The 22,741-nt window shown below is 47.7% G+C and overlaps 2 protein-coding genes across 7 annotated transcripts in view; one reads left to right on the forward strand and one right to left on the reverse strand.

Annotated features, from left to right (window-relative positions):
• The window catches only part of LOC102273400 (interferon-induced GTP-binding protein Mx1), a 33,274-nt gene extending 18,441 nt beyond the window's left edge, over positions 1-14,833 (forward strand). For 2 of the 5 annotated variants that reach the window (XM_005893017.3, XM_070376461.1), the window contains exons 8-14: positions 847-925; positions 1,239-1,361; positions 1,753-1,894; positions 5,265-5,423; positions 8,389-8,465; positions 9,797-10,036; positions 13,307-14,833. In XM_005893017.3, the coding sequence (XP_005893079.2) occupies positions 847-925; positions 1,239-1,361; positions 1,753-1,894; positions 5,265-5,423; positions 8,389-8,465; positions 9,797-10,036; positions 13,307-13,537 (1,051 nt within the window). In that variant the 3' untranslated portion in view covers positions 13,538-14,833. The remainder of the gene's footprint in view (positions 1-846; positions 926-1,238; positions 1,362-1,752; positions 1,895-5,264; positions 5,424-8,388; positions 8,466-9,796; positions 10,037-13,306) is intronic. The other 3 variants (XM_005893018.3, XM_070376451.1, XM_070376455.1) reach the window with 3 other exon arrangements.
• A 5,753-nt stretch (positions 14,834-20,586) lies between these two features.
• Positions 20,587-22,741, reverse strand: part of TMPRSS2 (transmembrane serine protease 2) — a 44,991-nt gene continuing 42,836 nt past the window's right edge. For both annotated transcript variants that reach the window (XM_070376475.1, XM_005893019.3), the window contains exon 14: positions 20,587-21,454. In XM_070376475.1, coding sequence (XP_070232576.1) covers positions 21,443-21,454 — 12 coding nt within the window. In that variant the 3' untranslated portion in view covers positions 20,587-21,442. The remainder of the gene's footprint in view (positions 21,455-22,741) is intronic.

The following is a 22,741-nucleotide window of genomic DNA, read 5'->3' on the forward strand; positions in this document are numbered from 1 at the left end:
CAATGCAGGAGATGCAGGTTTGATCCCTGGGTCAGGAAGATCCCCTGGAGGAGGGCATGGCAACCCACTCTAGTATTCCTGCCTGGAGAATCCCACGGACAGAGGAGCCTGGTTGGGCTACCTTCCATGGGGTCACAAAGAGTCAGATATAACTGAAGTGATTTAGCTCACACATGTGCACTTACAAATTATTAAAGTGGTGAATTTTATGTATATTTTCCCACAATTAAAAAATTAGACAGGTACAGAAGCTGAAACTTAGGTATGAGTGTACTCTTGCAAAGATGTGTGTGAACTCATGTTTCCTGGCTGCCCTTCATCCTAAAAAGTCCTTTAACATGTGGAAAACTGTGTAGTAGCTCACTCTACAAACACATATTTGGAAAGAGTGAGAGGAGGGCTTGATCTCCTTCCCCAAGCAGCTCATGGTTTAAGTTGTCATTTTGGAGAAGGGTGGGTCCCCCAGTTCAGGCTTCATCCATGCACCTGTGTAAATATCTGTCAATATATTTTCATGAAGCCCAATACCAATGCACTGTGTATACAGAAGGGTATGTGCATGTTATGGAAACATATCTGTAGGTGATATGTGAATTTTTATAAAGACCATTTGTAGTCAGGTGTCATAAGACACATTTAATGTATCAGCTGGAAGGGATCATTCTATACCATTTTCGAAATATGCAACATTACAAAAATTCAGTCATGATTCTGTGTGATCCAGTTGCAGGACATGCCATCCAGTGGGAAGTAACTGCACTTACTTTGGCTTTCCCCAGTGACAGAGAGCCAACCTGCGTTTTCTGGCTAGACCCAGGTGGACATGAATGTTGTCTTCTCTTGCAGGGACCTTCTGGAGGAAGGGAAGGCCACTATCCCCTGCCTGGCAGAAAGACTGACCAGTGAACTCATCATGCACATTTGTGTAAGTGCACGCAGAGCTGAACAGAGTCTTGCAAGTGCAGAGCTAAACCATGTTGACACACATGGACCGCCTGGACATCTTGTTAAGATGTGGGCTCAGATTCAGGGGCTGTGGATGTGGCCTGGGATGCTCCCAGGGGGTGTGGCTATTGCCTGTCAGAGGATCACATGTTGGGTGGGATGCTGATAAACCACCCACCCGGCCTAATTAAAAATGAGCTTCTTGCAAGCACTGGCCTAACCCTAGCCCTTCCCCATCGCCAACCACAGCTCATTCCCTCTTCATATTTATGTCTTTCTGTTGTTTTTCTCAGAAAACTCTGCCCCTGTTGGAAAATCAAATAAAGGAGACTCACCAGAGAATAACAGAGGAGTTACAGAAGTATGGCAAGGACATCCCAGAAGAAGAAAGTGAGAAAATGTTCTGTCTGATAGAGGTGAGGACTGCCAGTGGTGCCGAGCCGGGGAGTCGTACATCATTGTCCACAGGGATTGTGGGCGTCACGCTCATCTGTCTTCACTTCCCTAAAGCTGATCCAAACGCATTCTGCCCACTTAGCACCAAAACGGGCCCGGAGTTAGAAGGCGGGCAGGGAGTGGTGGACCACCCCATGCGTGCTATTGGCTCTTCCTCAAGTGCGTTCCCTCACTGGGGACCCCCCAGGCTGTGAGGGGAGTTTGGGGTTGTCTGCTGCCCAAGCTTCTTCTCTCCTGTCCTCCCATCTGGCCTGAGAGACAGCAAAGAGGGACTCACCCATGCACACGACTGCCAAACTCCCTTGCTCTGTTTGGAATATCTCTGCTGATTCTTTTTTTTCTTCTTGGCAGAAAATTGATACATTTAATAAAGAGATCATCTCAACAATAGAAGGCGAGGAATTCGTGGAGCAGTATGACTCCCGACTGTTTACCAAAGTACGAGCCGAGTTCTCCAAATGGAGTGCTGTGGTTGAGAAAAATTTCGAAAAAGGTGAGTCTGAGGCACCACGGTAAACATGTCAAGTTGAGCTGAGTCCAAGGCTGGGGGAGGTGCGTGATGACGGTGGCCAAAGACGGTCAGAGTAAGGACTCGGCAGCGTGAAAGCCACATGTGCTGTTTCAAGTCCCTGAACTCAGGCCAGCAAGCATCAGGTTCAGACTTCAGAGGACACCTGGAGAGAAGATGCAGGTTCAATGGCCCATGCCAGTCATGACTCTTAGAAGACTCAGTTTTCCCTCAACAGGGAGCAGGTGAGCCTGCCATGTATGTCATGCCCTTTGTGTTCCCAGTGGTGCTGCCCCTGAAATAATTCAGTGGGTAATCCACTGAGGCCTTGAAACCTGACGTGTCCTGTAATGGATCTTATAGTCACTGTTTAGTTGCTCAGTCATCCGACGCTTTGCAACCCCACAGACTATAGCCTGCCATGCTCTTCTGTCCGTGGGATTTCCCAGGCAAGATTAATGGAATGGGTTGCCATTTCCTCCTCCAGGGCAACTTCCCAACCCAGGGATCAAACCCATGTCTCCAGGTTGGCAGGTGGATTCTTTACCACTGTGCTACCTGGGAAGCCCTTATAGTTGCAGTGGCGAAAAGAAAATACAGCAGCATCTTGGGTACCACCTTGCATCATCAAATCCTCAAGAGTCTAAGAAAAGTAGAAAATGTGATTTGAAATTTTTTTTACTATTTTAAGAAGCCTAAAGGACTGCAGTACACCAGGCTCCTCTGTCCTTCACGATCTCCCAGAGTTTGCGCAAACTCATGTCCATTGAGTCTGTGATGCCACCCAGCCACCTCATCCTCTGTCATCCCCTTGTGCTGCTTACAGAAGCCAAGTCCGTGAGCGGAGAGTTGTACACCTGCTGTGCAGCGTGTTCTTATGTCGGGGAGGGGGAGCACCATGCTAACCCCTTTCAAAGAAAACAACAATCTTTGGCTTCCAGAAGCTCCCTCGTGGCATTGCCTGGCCAGGTTTTTATGGCAAAAGTGCTTATGGCAGACAGCCTGTGAGAAAAATGGCTCATTTTTTAAAACGATACATTCCTCCCAACAAATGATCAGTTCCATATCACTGGGTGTCCAAATGTAAGAATTGATTTGGACCCCTACTGCACCTCCTATCCAAAAATAAACTCAAAATGGATCAAAAACCAAAGTGTGCAAGCCAAACCTGTAAAACTCTTAGAAGAAAGCATAGATTTAAAACTTTGTGACCTTGGGATTAGGTAGTGGTCTCTTCAGCTAGGACACCTGAAGCAGAAGCAATACAAGGGAAAAAATGATATATTGGATTTCATCAAAATTTAAAAGTTGTGTGCATATCAAAGAACACTATCCAGGAACACGATCAAGAAAATGGAAAGACATTCCACAGAACTGGAGAAAGTATTTAAAAAGCATGTATATGATAAGGGTCTAGTCTTTATAGGACTTCACTTCCTAGGTGGTGCTAGTGGTAAAAAACCTGCCTGGCAATGCAAGAGACCTAGAGTTGTGAGTTTGATCCCTGGTTCTGGAAGATCCCCCGGAGAAGGAAATGGCAACCCACTTCAGTATTTTTGCCTGGAAAATCCCCTGGACAGAGGAGCCTGGTGGGCTACAGTCCATAGAGTCACAAAGAGCTGGACACAACTAAAGTGACTTAGTACTCACTCACTTGTATTTATAATATGTGAAGCACTCTTACAGCTCAACAACAAAAAGAGAAATAATTCAATTTAAAGATGGACAAAGGATTGGAATAGACATTCCTCAAAAAAAAGAAAAAATATACAGGTATGGCTAATAAGATTGTCTTCCCAGTGGTCAGTGGTAAAGAATATGCCTGCCAATGCAGGAGACATGAGTTTCCTCCCTGGGTTGGGAAGATCCCGTAGAGGAGGAAATGGCAACCCACTCCAGGATTCTTGCCTGGGAAATCCCACGGACAGAGGAGCCTCAGGGGCTACAGTCCATGATAGGTGGCAAAGAGTCAGACACAACTGAGCACCCGCACACACATGGCTAATAAGCACGTGACAAGATGCACAATATTGTTAGCCATCAGAAATGCAAGTTAAATCCCATCTCACACGTACTAGAGTGGCCCTTATGCTAAGTGGAAGAAGTGAGACACAAAAGGCCACAGGATATACAGTTCCATTTACATGAAATGTTCAAGACAGGCAAGTCCATAGAAATAGAAAGTGGATTAGTGGTTTCAGGGGCTGGATAGAGGGAATGGGGAATGAGTGCTGATGGAAACAGGGTTCCCTGGGGTGGTGGAAATGCTTGAGAATTAGATAGTGGTGATGTTTGCACCACTTTGTGAATATAATAAATATATACTTTAATAATGGTGAATTTATGGTATGCCAATTAAATCTTAATTTTTTTAAATGCCTTTCAGAAAGTATCTCCTAACCAAAAGAGGGTAACCAGGCTACCATCCCTGGTTAGTTCTTCAAAAAGAAGGAACCTTAGTCCTTCTGAATCATCCTCCCCCCACCCCATGAAGGAGGTTCTTCACACCCTAGTTTGTTTAGAGTAAAAAGAATTCCAAGAATATAGAGAAAAAATTAAGTGCTTTATGTGGTAAACAGTGATAACATATCACATTAATAATCCAACTGTATTATCCCTCTGGTTTATAAATACATTTTACTCCTACTGCAACCTGGGAATATATGCTGAGTCACTGACTCCAGCTGGCCTTACGGTCATTTCTTTATTTTTTTTTAAGTGGGTCCACCTCGAGGGGCATGTGGGATGCTAGCTCCCCGACCAGGGATCAAACCCTCGCCCCCTGCACTATGCCCACAGAGTCCTAACCACTGGGCCACCAGGAAAGTCTCCATTTCTGTTTTTTAAAGTGTCTGCAGGTCATAGTATTCTATGACACAGTTTTCTTTACAAAATCAAATTTGACTTACCAAATTTCCTACTCAAGTTACCTTTTCCAGAATATGTCTTGGGACTTCCCCAGTGGTCCAGTGGTTAAGACTCCACCTTCCAATGCTGAAGGTGGAGTCCAGCTGAACCAGGGGGCCCTGGTTCAGTTCCTGGTCAAGGAACTAAGATCCCACATGCTGTGGTGTGCAGCCAAAATTTTTTTAAACTGTCTTAGTAAGTTTCTGCATTTGCTATTTTTCAGTGTCCTTCCCTGGCTTTACACATGCCATCTTGAGATGACTAAGGACAGTTATCTCAAAATCTGTTTCTTTATTGCAATCCTTGAATCTTTTTCAATTTGAAAATCAGATTTGATTTTTTTTCTTGCTCCTCTGTATTTTCAGGAAGGTCAGAATGCTACTGTGTTCAGCCAAACCAGCAAGGTTATTTCTGCAAAATAATTCAGAGCTATCCTTTCCTTCTGTAGGTTATGAAGCCATACGTAAAGAAATCAAGCAATTTGAAAATCGGTATCGTGGCAGAGAGTTGCCAGGGTTTGTGAATTACAAGACGTTTGAGACCATCATAAAAAAGCAGGTCAGAGTTCTGGAAGAGCCTGCTGTGGACATGCTGCACACGGTGACAGGTGGGTTCTTGGTTTTACTTTAGGCATTTTATCAATTTTTCTAGGAGAAGGTCAAAGCCAGTACCTCCTGCTGGGGTGTTTTCCAACACAAGCAACCCAACCAGTCTTCTCCAGACTGTAACTGGGTGTCCAACAATTCATTCCCCTTCTGACACTAACTGCCTAGAGTTCACATAGACCCATAGTTCAGCTCACAAGACCCGCCTCTGTGGATGGCAGCTCCGTGTCTGAGACTCCTGTACTGCTGAGTGACCAGCTATAAGTCACAGTTCCCACCACCCACTCCTGGGATTCCATACTCAGCTGAAACAGCTCACAGAACTCAGGAGCATACTCTACTTTACTGGTTTGCTATAAAGGATTTGCTTACCTTTACCAGTTTATTACTGGGGCTTCCCAGGTGGCTCAGTGGTAAGGAATCTGCCTGCCAATGCAGGAGCCGCAAAAGACATGGGGCTTCCATCCCAGGGTCGGGAAGTTCACCTGGAGAAGGGAATGGCAACCCACTCCAGTATTCTTGCCTGGAGAATCCCATGGGCAGAGGAGCCTGGCAGAGATTAGTCCTGGGGTCACAAAGAATGGGACAAGATTGAGTGAGCACACACACACACACCAGTTTACTGGTGTTGGATATGAAAGATTGCAAGTTTGCAACGAAAGTTTGCAGTGAAAGGTTGCAGATGAACGATATGCATAGTGTGTGATGTGGGCGGGTCACAAGTGCGTCTGTTGGAGGAGTGGAGACGGCGGGACCACCCTTTCGGCATGTGGTCATGTTCACCAGCCTGGCTATCTTTGAGCCTGGTCATTAAGGGTTTTTATGAAGGTATAATCAATTATACAGCTTCCCTGGTGGCTCGGATGGTAGAGTCTGCTTGCAATGAGGGAGACCTGGGTTCGATCCCAGCATCAGGAAGATCCCCTTGAGAAGGGAATGGCAACCCATTTCAGTATTCCTGCCTGAAGAATTCCATGTACAGAGGAGCCCCGAGGGCTACAGTCCGTGGGGTCACAAAGAGTCGGACATAACTAAGCTATTAACACACACACACACACACACACACACACAATCAATTATCCCATGGGAGCATAATCAATTTTTAATTCAATCTCCAGCCCTTCCCCTAGCCCCCAGAAGTTGGGGAGAAGGGGGAAGCTGGGTTGGAAGTTCCAGGCTTCTAATCAAAGGCTTGGTCTTTCTGGTGACCAGCCCCATCCTGAAGCTGTCTAGGGCCACCTTGTTAGAACAAGCGATGCGCCCGTCACCCAGGATATTCTAAGGGGTTTAAGAGCTCTGTGTTAGGAACCAGGGACAAGAACCAGATGTATGTTTCTTATCATACCTCACCTCCCTCTACTCCACCACTTTGCATACTTTACAATCTCAAAACACTATTGTTTATTCGAAATCTCTGAGAAGTAAGGTTGACTAAACAGCTGCACATGATGGGAGTGGGCTGTGCCTCTAAAGTGCGGCATGAGCCTGAGACGGTGTCACTGTGGTCACGTGCCGACCGCAAGCCAAGTGGGCACTGTGGAGGAGACGCACAGTCCCCCGCAGTACTCAGCACCCCCTTCACCTCGAGAATCTTCGCTCCCTGGTTTCCTGTTTACTGCTCTGAGCTTACTGAATCTCTTTTCTGTCATCTCCTTGGCTGACACCCTCCTCACTCAGGCTTCAACTGTCTCATTTTAGCATCGAGTCGCAATCTTGAGGATCCGTGAACTCGTAGGGGTGAAGGGAGGACAGCCTTTTCACAGTTGATAAGACACGTATTTCTTTTTTGTTTACTTTGCCCTTTTATTTACTTTTGGCCGCACAGGGTCTTCCCTTCTGTGCACAGTCTTTCTCAGTAGCCGCGAGCGGGGGCTACTCTCCAGTTGCCGTGAGCGGGCTTCTCATTTGGGTGGCTTCTCTTGTTGAGGAGCGCGGGCTCTAGGGCCTGTGGGCTTCAGTAGGTGCAGCACGTGGGCTCAGTAGGTGAGGCTCATGGGCCCAGTGGTTGTGGTATACAGGTTTAATTTCTCCTCGGCTTGTGGGATCTTCCTGGACCAGGGATTGAACTTGCGTCCCCTGCGTTGGCAGGTGGACTCTTATCCATTGAGCCACCAAGGAAGTCCAGGTGGCTTCCCTGGTATTTCTAACTAAATTTTACCTTCAGGCTTAATAACTACAAACCAGAATCTGTAATTGTGTCTTGATGATCAATTGTGCATTCTTCAGTCAGTCCTAAAGAAAATTCTTGTGTAATGCTTCAAGGCTTTCTGAAAATTCTTCAGAAAACATTAAAAAGTCTATATATACCTATTTCTGTTTAGAAAAATGTGATATGTAGCCAAAAGATTTCCAAGCATAGCAGCCAGTGGTTAGCACTGGTCCAGTGGTTAGGACTCTGCACTTCCATCACAGGGGCGAGGATTCACTCCCTGGTCAGTGAACTAAGATCCCACATGCCTCACAGTGTAGCCAAAAAAAATTTCCAAGCATAAAGATACTGTACATCACACTAAGATAACATTCTGTGAGGAAGTCAAGTGGAGACATCAGTTTCAAAAATGAAATAATGTAAGTTTTCTGATTGAAATGAGAGTTTGTTCACCTATTTGTTTCAAATGGATAACAGAGCTATTTTGATTCCATTGATGTATTTTAAAAAGTGATGTGTTTTACTATAAATATTAATGTATTTATAATAACAGAAATTGCATTCTTTGCAACTATTTATACTTGGGAAGAAAATGTAAACATCAGATAAATATTTCAGTGGACATATAGATTTTTAAAATTCCTCCAGGATGTTTTTGAGTAAGAAAGCACACCTTCTTCCTTCAGAAAGAAAGAGAAGATTGGGGGTGGGGAAGAGGGAGGCAGGGAACTGTTTCTGTTGTTTTACCCTCTTATTTTTTGCAATTTATGAAGTCATGGGTCCTTCCAGCAAGACTTGACTTTTCTTTCTTTCACCAGATATAATCCGGAATACCTTCACAGATGTTTCAGGAAAACACTTTAATGAATTTTTCAACCTCCACCGAACTGCCAAGGTAAAACTGACCATTAAGTTACTTAAAAAAAAAAAATGTAGGCCTGACATTAGAAAACAGATTTCTTAGATTAAGACTGTTCAACCTTTATTGTGTATTTGGAGAAGCAAATAGTCAAGATCAATAGTGAATTTAAGATATGAGCAATGATGTCTCGTTAAAGGCAGTAAGAGGGAGAGAAAGAAAGAAACAATTCAGAAGGAAAATATTTAGTCACAGGAACAGAGGAGAACCACAGTAAGTGTGGAACCCTGTTACAGCTGAAGAGACTGGTCCTGAACCTGGAAACTCATCAAGGAAACCAAATAGGAACGACTCGTCCGATCTAGGAACAGGGGCTCCCCCTTGTCCTGGCTTGGGCTGCATAGCTAATACCACTGCAGACACTTAATATTTCTCATAGTCCAAGAGACTGGAATCCCAGATGGAGGTGCTGGTGGCCTCATTGGCGTCTTCACAAAACAGGAGGCTGGGGGCAGAGGTAGAGAGAGAGGTCCCTGGGATCTCTTCTCAGAGGGTCACTAACCCATTTGTGGGGGCCCCACCCTCATGACCTAATTACCTCCCAAAGGCCCCCCACCTCCAAATTCCATCCTGTTGAGGATTAGGCTTTCAATGCATGAATCTGGTGGGGACACGAACCTTAGACCCAGCACCCAGCAGAGATGGGAAGACTGGCTCTGCCTTTTGCAAGCCAGAGGTCTTGGGGCTTCTTAACCTGCCTGGGCCTCTGATTCCTCATCTACAGACTAGGACTAAGAGTGCCCTCTTAGTCAGAAGGAACATAGAGAAGAAGATTTAGGACCACACTTGGCATCACACTCTTGCATTCAGTGAAGCCAGGGGGTCCAGGTAACTTTCTGTGTGAAGGGTCCCCTCTTTGACTTTCTGGCAGCCAGTTCCTCTAAACCCCAGGAACATGGAATATGTGCAATTTGACTGATGGAATCTGGCTCCCATCTTATCCCTGTGAGCTCTCTGGTAGAAAAATATTTCTCCTCCTCAGATGGAAAAGTCTGTAAAAGGGAAAAGGAAAAAAGCTGGAAATCAGGCCTGAGAACAGAGCCCATGCAGGTTCCCAGGCCCTGGGGATGCACGGTCTGGTCATCTGTGTGGCTCAGGCTTCCTGGGAAACTCTGACCCTCAGCCAGAATAGGAAGTCCCACTCCCTACCCAGATAAGCTGTTGTGGGGACAGAAGGCTGCTCCAAAGCCACCAGCTCTTTTCTAGATGGCACCTGCTAGGGGTGGCCTTTGCAGTGGAGCTATTGTCCTCTGACCCAATGCTTTGTTTCTAGATGGAAATTCTGTTGTGTTTCTCCTTTGCTATAGTCCAAAATTGAAGACATTCGATTAGAACAAGAAAATGAAGCTGAGAAGTCCATCCGACTACATTTCCAAATGGAGCAGTTGGTCTACTGCCAGGACCAGGTGTACCGGCGTGCATTGCAACAGGTCAGAGAGAAGGAGGCAGAAGAAGAAAAGAACAAAAAATCAAACCATTACTTCCAATCCCAGGTCTCAGAGCCCTCCACAGATGAGATCTTTCAACACCTGACCGCGTACCAGCAGGTGAGTCTGCTAGTCTCAGGACAGTGCTTCTCATCCATTCTCTGTCTCTGAGAATGAAGAGCCTGTCTCTTCAGTCTTATCCCTGTAAGGGGACCACCAGCCCCATCTTTCAGCCCTTGGTAAGCCTCTGTAGGAGCAATTCAATCAGACATGGAAAGAGTTGTTACTTAGAGCCATCTGCATCTGGTTTGGGCTGGCTGTGTGGCCCCAGTCAAGTTATTTAACCTCTCTGAGCCTTAGCTTTCCTCTCTAAAAGGAGGTAAAGTGGTTACCTCCTCCCAGGGTTCTTGTGAATATTCAGCAGGATAAGTGTAGAAGGCAGTGACCACTGGCCCTGGAGAAGCTGCTGTTCACAGAGACTTGTACTTTGATTGCTACCCTACCTTTGGGGCTTCCCAGGTGACACTAGTGGTAAAGAACCCACCTGCCACGGCAGGAGATGTAAGAGACGTGGGTTCAACGCCTCAGTCGGGAAGATATCCTGGAGGAGGGTGTGGCAACCTATTCTAGAATTCTTTCCTGGAGAATCCCACGGACAGGGCAGCCTGGCAGGCTGTAGTTCATAGGGTTTCACAAGAGTTGGACATGACTGAGCAATGTAGCACATGCACTTTATGTTTCAAATAACTTGAGGGTCCATCTAATTCATCTGGGGAAGGATGCATAACTCAGAGCCCGGAGGGATGTGAAAGTCTGGACAAGAAGACAAATGGCAACCTCCTGGTTTACCAGATGTCTCCATCACTTCAGGCAGAGCATCTCACACCAACCATGCTCACATGTTTCCAGGATCTTCCAGAGATGCAGATGTAGCAGTAGCGGGGCAGGTCTGAGATGGGGCACAATTCTGCATTACTGACGGGCTCCCGGAGGATGCCATGCTGCTGGATGGGGATACACTCTGAGCAACAAAGCTCAAACGGTCAGACTCTGCAGACCTTGGGATGTGCACGGGTGTGTGTGAAGCCAGTAAAGGGCAAGGCGAGGGCAGCCCTGTGCCCCCTTGGTTTCTCCTGCAGCCAAGCTCACCCCCCAGTGCTGCCTGGCAGAACCTTTGAGAGTGAGTAATACACACACACTCATACACACATATTAAAGCCTTCACCTGATTGGGTGAGGCCCACCCACATTCTTGAGGATGATCTTTTTTTTTTTTCTCTCTCTCTCTTGTATTCTTTGAGTCTTGCTTTCTGTCCTGGTCATCTGATAGTACATCTTATATTTCGTAATAGACTACAGAATACTTGAAGAGTACAATTTAAAGAAACAGAATCATAGAATATAGAAATTTTGACAATTTTCTGCACTATGCTATTGTCAAAAGCAGGAAAGAATGCCAACTAGCAAGGCTTAGGACAGTCTAACAAGAACCATAATGAAGACAAAGAAATTGTGTTAGGAATGAGGCTACAAGTCCATAGTAGCTTTACTTACTTAAAATTGACTGATTGGAGCTATTAACCACATCTACAAAATATCTCCACAGAGATACCTACATGAGAGTTTCATTGAATAAGTGGGTCTACAACCCAGTCAAGCTGACACATGAAACTGACCATTATATCTAGGGAAAGGCTAGGGCTTGTTTTATATCTATAAATATAAACAAAGGAACTGGCTTATACAATTATGGAGGCTGGCTCATCAAGTCCAAGGTAGGTAGGACAAGCCATGCAGAAAGCCAGGCAGGTGCCGAATCTGCAGACCACAGGCCAAAGTCCTTCTTCCTCAGAAGAATTTCTACCTGCAGTGGAGGAGTTGACACCTTTGTGCCTTTAAATTTCCTACCCAAGAACATCAGGAGACCCCTGATGTTCCTTCTTAAATATCCTTTTGGGGAGTCTCAAAAGTGTTTAAACTTCTCTTTGTGTAGGTGGTACACACGTCTGGAGTTTATTCCTACTTCTTATCTCATCTTTGTACCTCCTATCAATGAGATTCTTCTTCCATGACATCTCATTTGTAGATTTCTGTATGTTGTCTTACATTTGTCAACTGTGCTGATTCCTTTAACTGTCTGTGGTGGTTTTACATCTGTTTCTCCGAGTTTTCCCAACAAACATTCATCCCTCTGCAGACAGTGGTGGTTTTACACTTTCCCTGATCTTTCCAGTTTTTATATCTCAAACTTTTCTTGCCCCTTTAGTGCGACTTGAAACCACTGTAGACCAGCAGACAGCCTTGCCCTGTCCTGACTTTAATGAGAACGCCCTACTTTTCCTATCAAGTATGATCCTCACTGGATAAAGTCAAGATGTTAGCAGGGCTGGGTGCCTTCTTGAGGGTCTAGAGGGAGAATCTCTTTCTTTGCCTAGTCCAGCAGAAACAAAGGAAAATAGTCAAGTAAAGCAAATTAATATCGGGTTGGCCGAAAAGTTCATTTGGGTGTCTGCCTTTTTTCATTTTTCTGATTAAATTTATTCTTTGGATAATTTTTTTAGTAGACCAAAAGGAAGCAGAGGACGTGGGTGAGGTGGGAAGCAGGTATTGTCTCAGGAAGGACTCCCTCAGGAAGAGGGAGAAAGGAAAGTTGAAAGTGACTTCCAGCGTGCTTAGAACTCAGAGGGCTCCCTTCTGTGGCTTTTGATAGCCCACCTCCTTTTATGCTAAATAATTTCAGCCTTGATTTAAAACAAAAAAAAAGAGGTTATAGAATCTTTTAGGGAGAGTTGTAAATGATTTTAAAATGCAGGTTTGTTTAAATTTATTTTTAATTGGAGGATAATTGCTTACAATGTCGTGTTGATTTCTGCCATACAACAAGAAGAATCATCTGTAAATACACATATGTCCCCTCCGTCTTGAACCTCCTTCCCATTCCCTCACCCCCATCCTACCCTCTAGGTCATCACAGAGTATGGAGTTGAGCTCCATGTGTTACATAGCAACTTTCCATTAGCTAGGTATTTTACACATGGTAATGCATATGTTTAAATGCTACTCTCAATTCCTCCCACCCACAGACTGTCCACAAGCCTGTCCGCTGTACTTTCTGTACTCCGTGCATTTACCTTCCTAGGGCACGTTTTGCCCTCTTGCATCAGAAGTAACCATTTAGTGGTCTGGAGAGGCTGGCGGGAGCCCAGAGTGGGGGTTGGTCCCTAGCCTGGTGCTGCCCAGACCACAGAGGATGCGGGTGGGTTTGAAACCCAAGCGGGGACTGTGCACCCACGGGGTCTGGGTCCCTGCCGGGGTGCCGTGCTGAAGTTAGGGTGTCCTGGCTGCCGCGGCCCCTCACCCTTGTGTGAACTGCGCCTTCCTTCCTCGCAGGAGGTCAGCACCCGCATCTCCGGCCACATCCCCTTGATCATCCAGTTCTTCGTGCTCCGGACGTATGGCGAGCAGCTCAAGAAGAGCATGCTGCAGCTGCTCCAGGACAAGGACCAGTACGACTGGCTGCTGAAGGAGCGCACCGACACCAGAGACAAGAGGAAGTTCCTGAAGGAGCGGCTGGAGCGGCTGACCCGCGCTCGGCAGCGGCTGGCCAAGTTCCCGGGCTGAACCCGCCCTCCGTGTAGCCCCGGGTCTCCAGGGAGCGGACAGCCGACAGCTCCCCTGACGGCCGCACGCCCTCAACTGCCCGTTTCACAGATGCGTCAGTGGTCAGCCTGCGGCCGTAGTCTCTGCTGTCTCTTAGTGGATAAGCACACTGGCTTCAAGCATCAGGTGATTTCCTTCGATGCTTCATGCCCACCCTGCCCCATCCCTGAACTCTCTCCACCCCTCTGTCAGTTAATGATCCCCACACAGCACTGTAGAAGGGTCATTCCAATTGCTGTAATAGCCTTTCACACCCCATGTTTTAGGAACATGAGTGCCATACTTGTGAATGCATACAGAAGCCTATGTCTTCAATTTGTAATACACTTCTTTCTACCAGACATTTCTCTGACACTTTCTTTTCTAATGTTTATTTATTTTATTGTTATTTTGCTCACACTGGGTCTTCATTGCTGCACTCGGGCTTTCTCTGATTGTGGCGAGTGAGGGCTACTCCGCAGTCATGCTATGCGGGCTTCTTACAGCTGTGGCTTCTCATTGTGGTGGCCTGTCTTGTGGTGCACGGGCTCTAAGGCACGTGGGCTTCAGTACTTGCAACACGTGGGCTCAGTAGTGGCGGTGCATGGGCTTCATTGCTCCTAGGCATACGGGATCTTCCCAGATCAGGGATCAAACCTGTGTCTCCTGCCTTGGCAGGTGGATTCTTACCCACTGTGCCATCAGGAAACCCTCTCTGACACCTTCTTTATTTGGGAGACGTTTGAAAATGACAGCAGGTGGGAATCTGTGGGGCAATCAGTGGACACTAAGGCTGCCCTCTGTACTGGGTCAGGTCAGAAGGAATGGTTGAGCAAAAGAACGTGGTGGGTTATTTCTAAGAGGCTAGAAGGGAAATGGGGAATAAAGTTAAAGAAATGGGACAGAAGGTGAAGCAGTCAGCATTTGTGGTTTATAATGTATGCTGATCAAGCATCCAGTCTGCTTAATTGCTGGCCACCTAGTGTGGAGCTGAAAGGTGAAAGTCTAAGTCGAGAGAGGTCACTGCCCACCTAGGAGGATTTTACAGCAGATGCTGTTCTGGTCTGGGAGGTGAGAAGGCAGAATATTAACCACGTGTTGTCCAGAAGGAGCAGAGCAGGGTCCCGACTGGCCTCCTTGGACTAGGCAGCCATGGGGACATGCAGACACCCAGCCAGAAGGGGAGTGGCTGCCTCATGAGCTGTCCATTCACTCCCAGGCCAAGCTGGACAACAGCTTGTTGGAAGAGGTGGACTAGCTGCACTGTCCCCTCCCATCTAGCCCCTGCCTCACCCCCACCCCTAGCCCCTTCTGACACTCAGGATTCCACAATCCTCAAAGCTTGGGACAATGCAAGAATTTCTGTACAAGATTATTTATGTATTATTTTCTTGGGCTCCAAAATCACTGCAGATGGTGACTGCAGTCATGAAATTAAAGGACGCTTGCTCCTTGGAGGAAAAGCTATGACCAACCTAGACAGCATTTTAAAAAGCAGAGACATTACTTTGCTGACAAAGGTCCGTATAGTCAAAGCTATGGTTTTTCCAGTAGTCATGTATCGATGTGAGAGCTGGACCATAGAGAAGGCAGAGAGTCGAAGAACTGATGCTTTTGAGTTGTGGTGTTGGGGAAGACTCTTGAAGAGTCCCTTGGACAGCAAGGAGATCGAACCAGTCAATCCTAAAGGATATCAGTCCTGAATATTCATTGGAAGGGCTGATGCTGAAGCTAAAGCTCCAATACTTTGGCCACCTGATTCGAAGAGCTAACTTATTAGAAAAGACCCTGATGCTGGTAAAGATTGAAGGCATAAGGAGAAGGGGACGACAGAGGATGAGATGGTTGGATGGCATCACTGACTCAATGAACATGAGTTTGAGCAGGCTCCAAGAGACGGTGGGGGCCAGGGAGGTCTGGCGTGCTGCAGTCCATGGGGTCACAAAGAAATGGACTGAGCGACTGAACAACCAATGTACGAGAAGGGATGCTCTGAGACTTGGGGCTGCTGCCCCCTCGTGGCTGGCTGAGTAACTGCTCCAGTATCAGGCGTCCCATAGAATCTACCTCGACCAGAAAGAGGTGTCACTGTTGCCAAGGATTCTTCTTTGCTGTTGTTATAGTTTTCCTAGAGATTCCTAGATAGATGGGGGAAGAAAGCTGATAATATTTCAGAGAACAGGAATTAACTTGGGGGACAAGCCCACTGGGGACTCACAAGGAGCTCACAAGGTGCTGGGGACTCACAAGGTACTCACTTTCATCAGAAAGAGCAGGTGTCCAGGAATCCCTCAGATCTGTCCTGACTGGCCATCGACAGGGCAGAAGAACACTGGCTCCCCTCCTATCTGTTGAGGAGTCAAGCAGAGGCTGGCCTGGAGTCTGCTCTGTGTGAGTCCATCACTCAGAGGGCAGTGGGGCTCAGGCAAGCGGCTGAACTGCCCCCCATCCTCCAACCCCCACCGCCCCACCCCAGTCCCCCATCTCCTCTGTGAAGGGCAACACCAGGAGCAGAGCCTGCCTCTCGAGATTCTGCTGCCGGCTCCACAGCGCCGGCTTCAAGGTCCATGAACCTGGGCAGACTAAACTAGAGGAGCAATCATGCGTACTCAGGGACCCTCTCTCCAGGCAAGTCTGGGGCTCGGTTGACCCCAGAGTGTGGGGTTGAGTTTGGAGCAGAGCTAGGAGAGGAACTAGATAACATTGAAGTGACAGAACTAGGAAGCCTCGGTTTTCCAGAATACAGGGTCTGCTGGTGCTTAGTAAACGCTGTGGGAGGGAGTGGGCGTAGGAGATGCCAGGCACATGTCCAAGTGACTTGCTGCTTGCTTGACTATCTTCTAAGGTGCTACGGAGCAGCTACCTTTATTAGTTTCCTTCTTAGAGCAAAGACAAAAGCAGCCAGCCAGGAAAGTCCCCACCGTCAGTTACTGTGTGGGAGGAAAGGAATCCAATCCAACTGGTAAACCAGGAAGCCCTAAAAGCAGCTAATGAGGCACTGACGTTGGCTTTCCAAGTGATTAGTGGATTTTCAGGGGATTATGAGTTCAGGTTCTTTAATCAAAGCAAAACGATGGCTCAAACACCAATATTTATGGGGTTAATTCGTTTAAAATGAAATAGCTGGTATATTATGGGCTTTCGCAGGTGGCCTAGTGGTAAAGAATCTGCCTGCAATGGAGTAGATGTGGGTTTGATATCTGGGCGGGGAAGATCCCCCAGAGAAGGAAATGACAGCCCACTCCAGTATTCTTGCCTGGAGAATCCCATGGACAGAGGAGCCTGGTGGGTTGCAGTCCATGGGGTTGCAGAGTCAGAGAAAGCAGGCACAGCTGGTACATTAGTGACTTTTTAAAACAAAGAACTGATGCTTTTGAACTGCGGTATTGGAGAAGATTCTTCAAAGTCCTGTGGAAAGCAAGGAGATCAAACCAGTCAATCCTAAAGGAAATCAGTCCTGAATATTCATTGGAAGGACTGATGCTGAAGCTGAAGCTCCAATACTCTGGCCATCTGATGTGAAGAACTGACTCATTGAAAAAGACCCTGATGCTGGGAAAGATTGAAGGCAGGAGAAGGGGACGACAGAGGATGAGATGGTTGGATGGCATCACAGACTCAATGGACATGGGTTTGAACAAGCTCCGGGAGTTGGTGATGGACAGGGAAGCCTGGTGTGCTGCAGTCCACGGGGTTGCAAAGAGTCGGACATGACTGAGTGACCAAACTGAACTACTTTGGAAGTAGCATAAATTGCACATTTTTCTTAAAACACTGGGCACACTGGGAGAAGAGCTCTGGCCTGTACCATATCATACATCACCCTCTCTACATCCAGAGCAGAAAAGGACTGCGGCTGGGGGATAGGACTCCAACCGGGAGTATATGTGTGTGTGTGTGGCTCTTCACAAACTCGGGTCCAGGGTGAAGCCTTGGTCAAAAGAATAAAGTCTCTGAATTTCGAGCCAAATCAGGGCAACCCCAAGAGAACCAGGGAGGTGCTGAGAACAGACCAGGTGCCTGAGTTTAAGGCAGGACTGTGCCCTCCCCCATAACAGCTCAGTGAGAATCGAATCAAAGTTAATTCATTCTCTACCCTGGAAACTCACCTACTTCCCCAGCTGCAAGAAGCCACAAAGTGATCAACACAGATTCCACACCTTTAATACTCATGTGTCCACTTTAGTATTTTGGGTTAATTTATATTAAGCAAATTAATGTTTGTCTCTTGTAAAGGTTTAAATACAGAAATATCTATTTCCCTAGTTTCAGCATTCAGGCTGGATCTTTGTTGTTTATATTTATTCATTTGGCTACGCTAGGTTTTAGTTGCCGCACGCAGGATCTTCGATCTTCTTTGTGGCACGTGGGATCTATTCCACCCTGGGATTAAACCCAGTCCTCCCGCATTGGGAATGTAGAGTCTCAGCTACTGGACCACCAGGAAAGTCCCCTCCCTGGCTGGATCTTTTAAGTGAAATCAGCTTCATTCAAAATTAAAGCCACTCATGGGAGGAGGACTGCAAAATGAGAAATACAACTGAAAAAGATGTCAGCTGCCCTGCCACGTGGACACTTTTAGGACACAGTCCATCTTCATTATTCACAGATTCCGTACCAGTAGATCCACCTACTCATTAAAGTTGATCTGTTACCCCAAATGAACACTAGCAGCGCTTTCGTGGACACCGGCAGAGGAGCAAAAACACTGAACAGCTGATTGAGTGTGAAAGTGGCTACCCTGCCTTCCTGCTTCGGCTCAGACTGTAAATAAGTATCCTTTTCAGTTTATTTAGCACCTGTTCTTTAGCATTTTTGTATTTTCAGATGGTGATGTCAATGTTGAAATGGCCCCAAGCAGAATGGGAAGTGCTGTCTAATCTAAGTGCAGGAAGGCTGGCTGTGCCCTCCAGACAAAACATGTGTGCTAGGGAAGCGTCCTTCAGGAGTGACTTATGGGGTTGCTGGCCATGAGTTCAGTGTTAATGAATTGACAGTATCTACCAGTAAGGTGTCTTTAAGCAAACATACAGAAAACAAAATTCTATGGCGATCAGGTGACAAAGACTGGTGGCTGGCAGGCACCTGCCCCAACTTGTCCCCTTTCGTTCTTTTGTTGTTCAGTCGCTAAGTCATGTCCGACTCTTTGCGACCCCATGGACTGCAGCACGCCAGGCTTCCCTGTCCTTCACCATCTCCCGGAGTGATCTGACTCACGTCCATGGAGTTGGTGATGCCATCCAACCATCTCATCTCGTGTCATCCCCTTCTCCTCCTGCCCTCCCCTTCTCCTCCCACCTCCAATCTTTCCCAGCATCAGGGTCTTTCCCAATGAGTCAGCTCTTAGCATCAGGTAGTGAAAGTATTGGAGCCATAGCATAAAAGATTCTAAAGATGGCCCACATCAAAAAAAAAAAAAACTTAAAAAAAATATTATCTAACAAAACACATGTTTTCTTTACTTTTTTATTACAACTTTTACCATAATTTTAACACAAACTGACACAACGCAGACAATTCTCTCCAATCACCTGTTACACATTGGGACCTGCCAGATTTGGGCTATTTGAAGAGCATGAGTGGATATCTCTTCCAGGGAGGAAAACATTTACCCTCTCTCTCTCTCTTACCTGTAGTCACAACTCCAGGGGCTGAGACACATGTTAAGGAAGCAGCTCTGCTGCCATGAGCTCACAGGAATTTTAGGGGAGGAGATGCTATACAAGTTTGAGAAGGCAGAATCTGAGGACTCTGGGGTCACTGGGCAGAGAGTTCTAGAAGGGAATTGGGTCTCAGGGTCCATATCTGGGAGAAATGGGAGGTACAGGTGATGCTCCTTAAGGAGCTTGGTTACCTCCTATAGCAGGGGTCCCCAGCCCCTAGGATCAGTACTGGTCCAGGCTGCACAGCAGGAGGTGAGTGGCGATGGGAAACTTCATCGGCCGCTTCCCATCGCTCCACCTGAACCATCCCAGTTCATGAGAAAATTGTCTTCTATGAAACTGGTCCTCGGTGCCAAAAAGTTGGGGACTGATGCCTTCCCTGGTGGCTCAGACAGTAAAGAATCTGCCAGGAATGCAGGAGACCTGGATTCAATCCCTGGATCGGGAAGATCCCCTGGAGAAGAGAATGGCTACCCACCCCAATATTCTTCCCTGGAGAATCCCATGGACAGAGGAGCTTGGCAGGCTACAGTCCATGGGGTCACAAAGAGTTGGACATGACTGAGCAATTAACACTTTCACACTTTCACTTTGCTATCCTACAGGACAAGCTGTGGGGGCCAGCAGGGCAGCCAGGAGACCACATCTGCCCCACCCCACCTGACCTCACCCCCTGCCAACCCACCATTCAGGGGCTGCCCTGACATCAAGGCCCAATGCGGAAATGCAGACTGGTTCTGCTTGCCACATGTTTGGAAAAAAAATGCATAATTTATTTGTTCAGTTTTTCACAATTGAATTTTACAGTTTAAAAAAGATACAAAACAGAGAACAAACAGTGGTCACATAAATTAAAAGAAGCACTAAAGAAGGAATGCTTGCTCACCATGACGACGCTTTTTAAAATCTGACTCGGGAGCAGGCAGGTCAGGATGGCCCCTGGGATGCTGCCGCCCGAGCATCCTGCTAGCGCATCGTCCTGACTTCCACTCCAAGGTCAAGTCCTTGTGCAGAATCACTCAAGTCGTTCTGCGAAACCAGCGTGTCGGAGAGGAGGCAGGACCTCACAGCACCCGTGTTTACGCTTCACACTTGGTCACTGAAGCCTGACTCTCCCCTGCAGGGGAGCTTGAGGAGTGGTTGGAAGGGGCCAGGGGAGGCCCATGCACACCCCTCTCTCCTTTCTCACAAGCCCAGATGCTGTGCTTCAGGACAACATTTACAGAACATTAAATTGGGAGCAGTCACTTTGTGAAAGTAGCTCAAGTCGGCTACTGCTCACACAAGCAAAGGCAGCAGTAATTTCAAAAAGTAAGAGTAGGACTACGGCCCGGTTTCATGGGCACTGAGGTAGTAACAGGTAGACGCTTTACAGGAAACAGTGTTTCTTTAATTAGTATCCCTGATTTCCCTGGGTGAGCTCGATTTCCAGGTGAATGATTAGCAGGCGTTAAGAGGGTCAGCAGGCACCCTACTCGGGGTGAAGACCTCAGTGGGGGCCCGGGGCATTGCACCATCTTCAAGGGAGGCCAGAGAGAGACTGGAGAATAAGGCGGGTCTCCCTGGGTGGGGGCCCCCAGCAATGCTGGGGGTGATCACATATGTTCCCAGGGCCCTGTCTACACACCCCCCGAAAGAAAAAGGTTTGGGTCCCCTTTCAAGTGTCTATCAAGTCATCACCCATGAAGAGCTGGCCCCTTTATTTCCAGCCAGCACTCTGGGCTGCTAAGAAGGCACTCAAGAATGTTCATCAAATTCCCTCGTGGAGAGACAGGCCCTGGGGCTACCCTAAGTGGTCTCACCAGCAGTGGCCCCAGAGGCTGGCCCCTGCAGGTTCTGCCAGGCTTTTCGCCTTCCTTTCTCAAGCCGTCCAGCAGCTGAGAAGTCGCCAGCCCCCTGTGAATCCAAGAGGAGTCCCTGCAGTGGGACTCAGAGGGGAGGTCCCCGCGGGGCAGACCCCGTCCCCTTGCTCTGCGCTGGCTCTGCTGTCCATGGCCAGCCAGCCTCCCCGGTCAGATGAGGGGTCTGGAAGGGTGGGCCCGGGGGGGTAGGGGAGCCACGGGGTCTGCACAGAACTGTGGAAAGGGCCCAAGACATACAGGATCATGATCGCATGAAAACAAAAGGACCTGGAATCACTTCAAAAAATACATAATGCGTGGGGATTAACAATCAGCCCCTTCTTTTTCTTGTGCAATGTTGTCAAGGACCCAGGCTGTACAGATTAGCTGTTTGCCTGTTCAAAAAGGAAAAAGAAACGATATTATTTTCTTAAGACAAACAAAGGCAGAAAATTATTTTTCCCCTACATTGACAGGGAGGGCTTCCCTGGTGGCTCAGTGGTAAAGAGTCCACCTGCTAACACAGGAGACATGGGTTCTATCCCTGATCCAGGAAGATACCACATGCTTCGGAGCAATTAAGCCCATGTACCACAACCACTGAGCCTGGGATCTAGAGCCTGTGCTCCACAGCAAGAGTGCATGCTACATTGCTTCAGTCATGCCAGATTCTTTGTGACCTCATGGACTGAAGTCCGTCAGGCTCCTCTATCTATGGGATTCTCTAGGCAAGAATACTGGAGTGGGTTGCTGTGCCCTCCTCCAGGGGATCTTCCCAACCCAGGGATCGAACTCAAGTCTCTTACATCTCCCTGCACTGGCAGGCAGGTTCGTTACCACTAGCGTCACCTGGGAAACCCCCCATAAGAGAAGCCACTGCAATGAGAAGCCTGCTCACACCATGAGAGAGTAAACCCCGCTCACCACAATGAGAGAACGTCTGTGCAGCAATAAAGACCCAGCATAGCCAAGAATTAAATAAATAAATTATTTAAAAAATAAGACAAAGGGATATTTTTTTCTACAGCATGAAGGTTGGGTTAGACTGACAATGGAGGAGAACAGTATGTGCAAAGGCCCAGGGACAGGAGGGGCCGGGATGTTGGGAGGGGGGGGTCCTATCACTCAGCACCGCTGGGACACAGGCATCTCTGGGCCAACCAAGCATGACCTTAGCCACTGAAAGTCATCCATGGTCTACGTAGTCCTGCTTTCTACTCCACCTCCTCTGTTGTCATCCAGCCGACCACCCCCCACCCCCGCCACCACTTCCTGCTGATGAGCCACCAGCATTGCCTAGACACACGGTGCCTGTTCGCTGTCTCATCCTGGAGGGACAGTTACCCCATGGCCTGCCTCACCTCCCCGGCCAGTCTCCCCAGGACCCCCTCCCAGCTTGCCTGCATCATGCAGGTCCTCAGTGGGACAGTGGGGGCCATGAATTTCCAGAACTCGGCCCTTTGTGGGGCGGGGACTGGCTGGGCCCCGAGTCACTTGAAGGTGTTAGGTCTTAGGTTTGGGCTCAGGAGAGACACAGGCCATGCCTCACCAGGCACTGCCCTCGGCTTCTGCCCCATCTCCTGGCACCTGGGCACCTTTGGAGACTTGAGGGAGACAGGACTTTCACCTGGAACCTGGCCCTGGAAGGAGCCAAAATCTGTGAGCACTGCCCAGTCCCAAGA

Source organism: Bos mutus, chromosome 1, assembly GCF_027580195.1.
Source record: "Bos mutus isolate GX-2022 chromosome 1, NWIPB_WYAK_1.1, whole genome shotgun sequence".
NCBI classification, from domain to species: Eukaryota; Metazoa; Chordata; class Mammalia; order Artiodactyla; family Bovidae; genus Bos; species Bos mutus.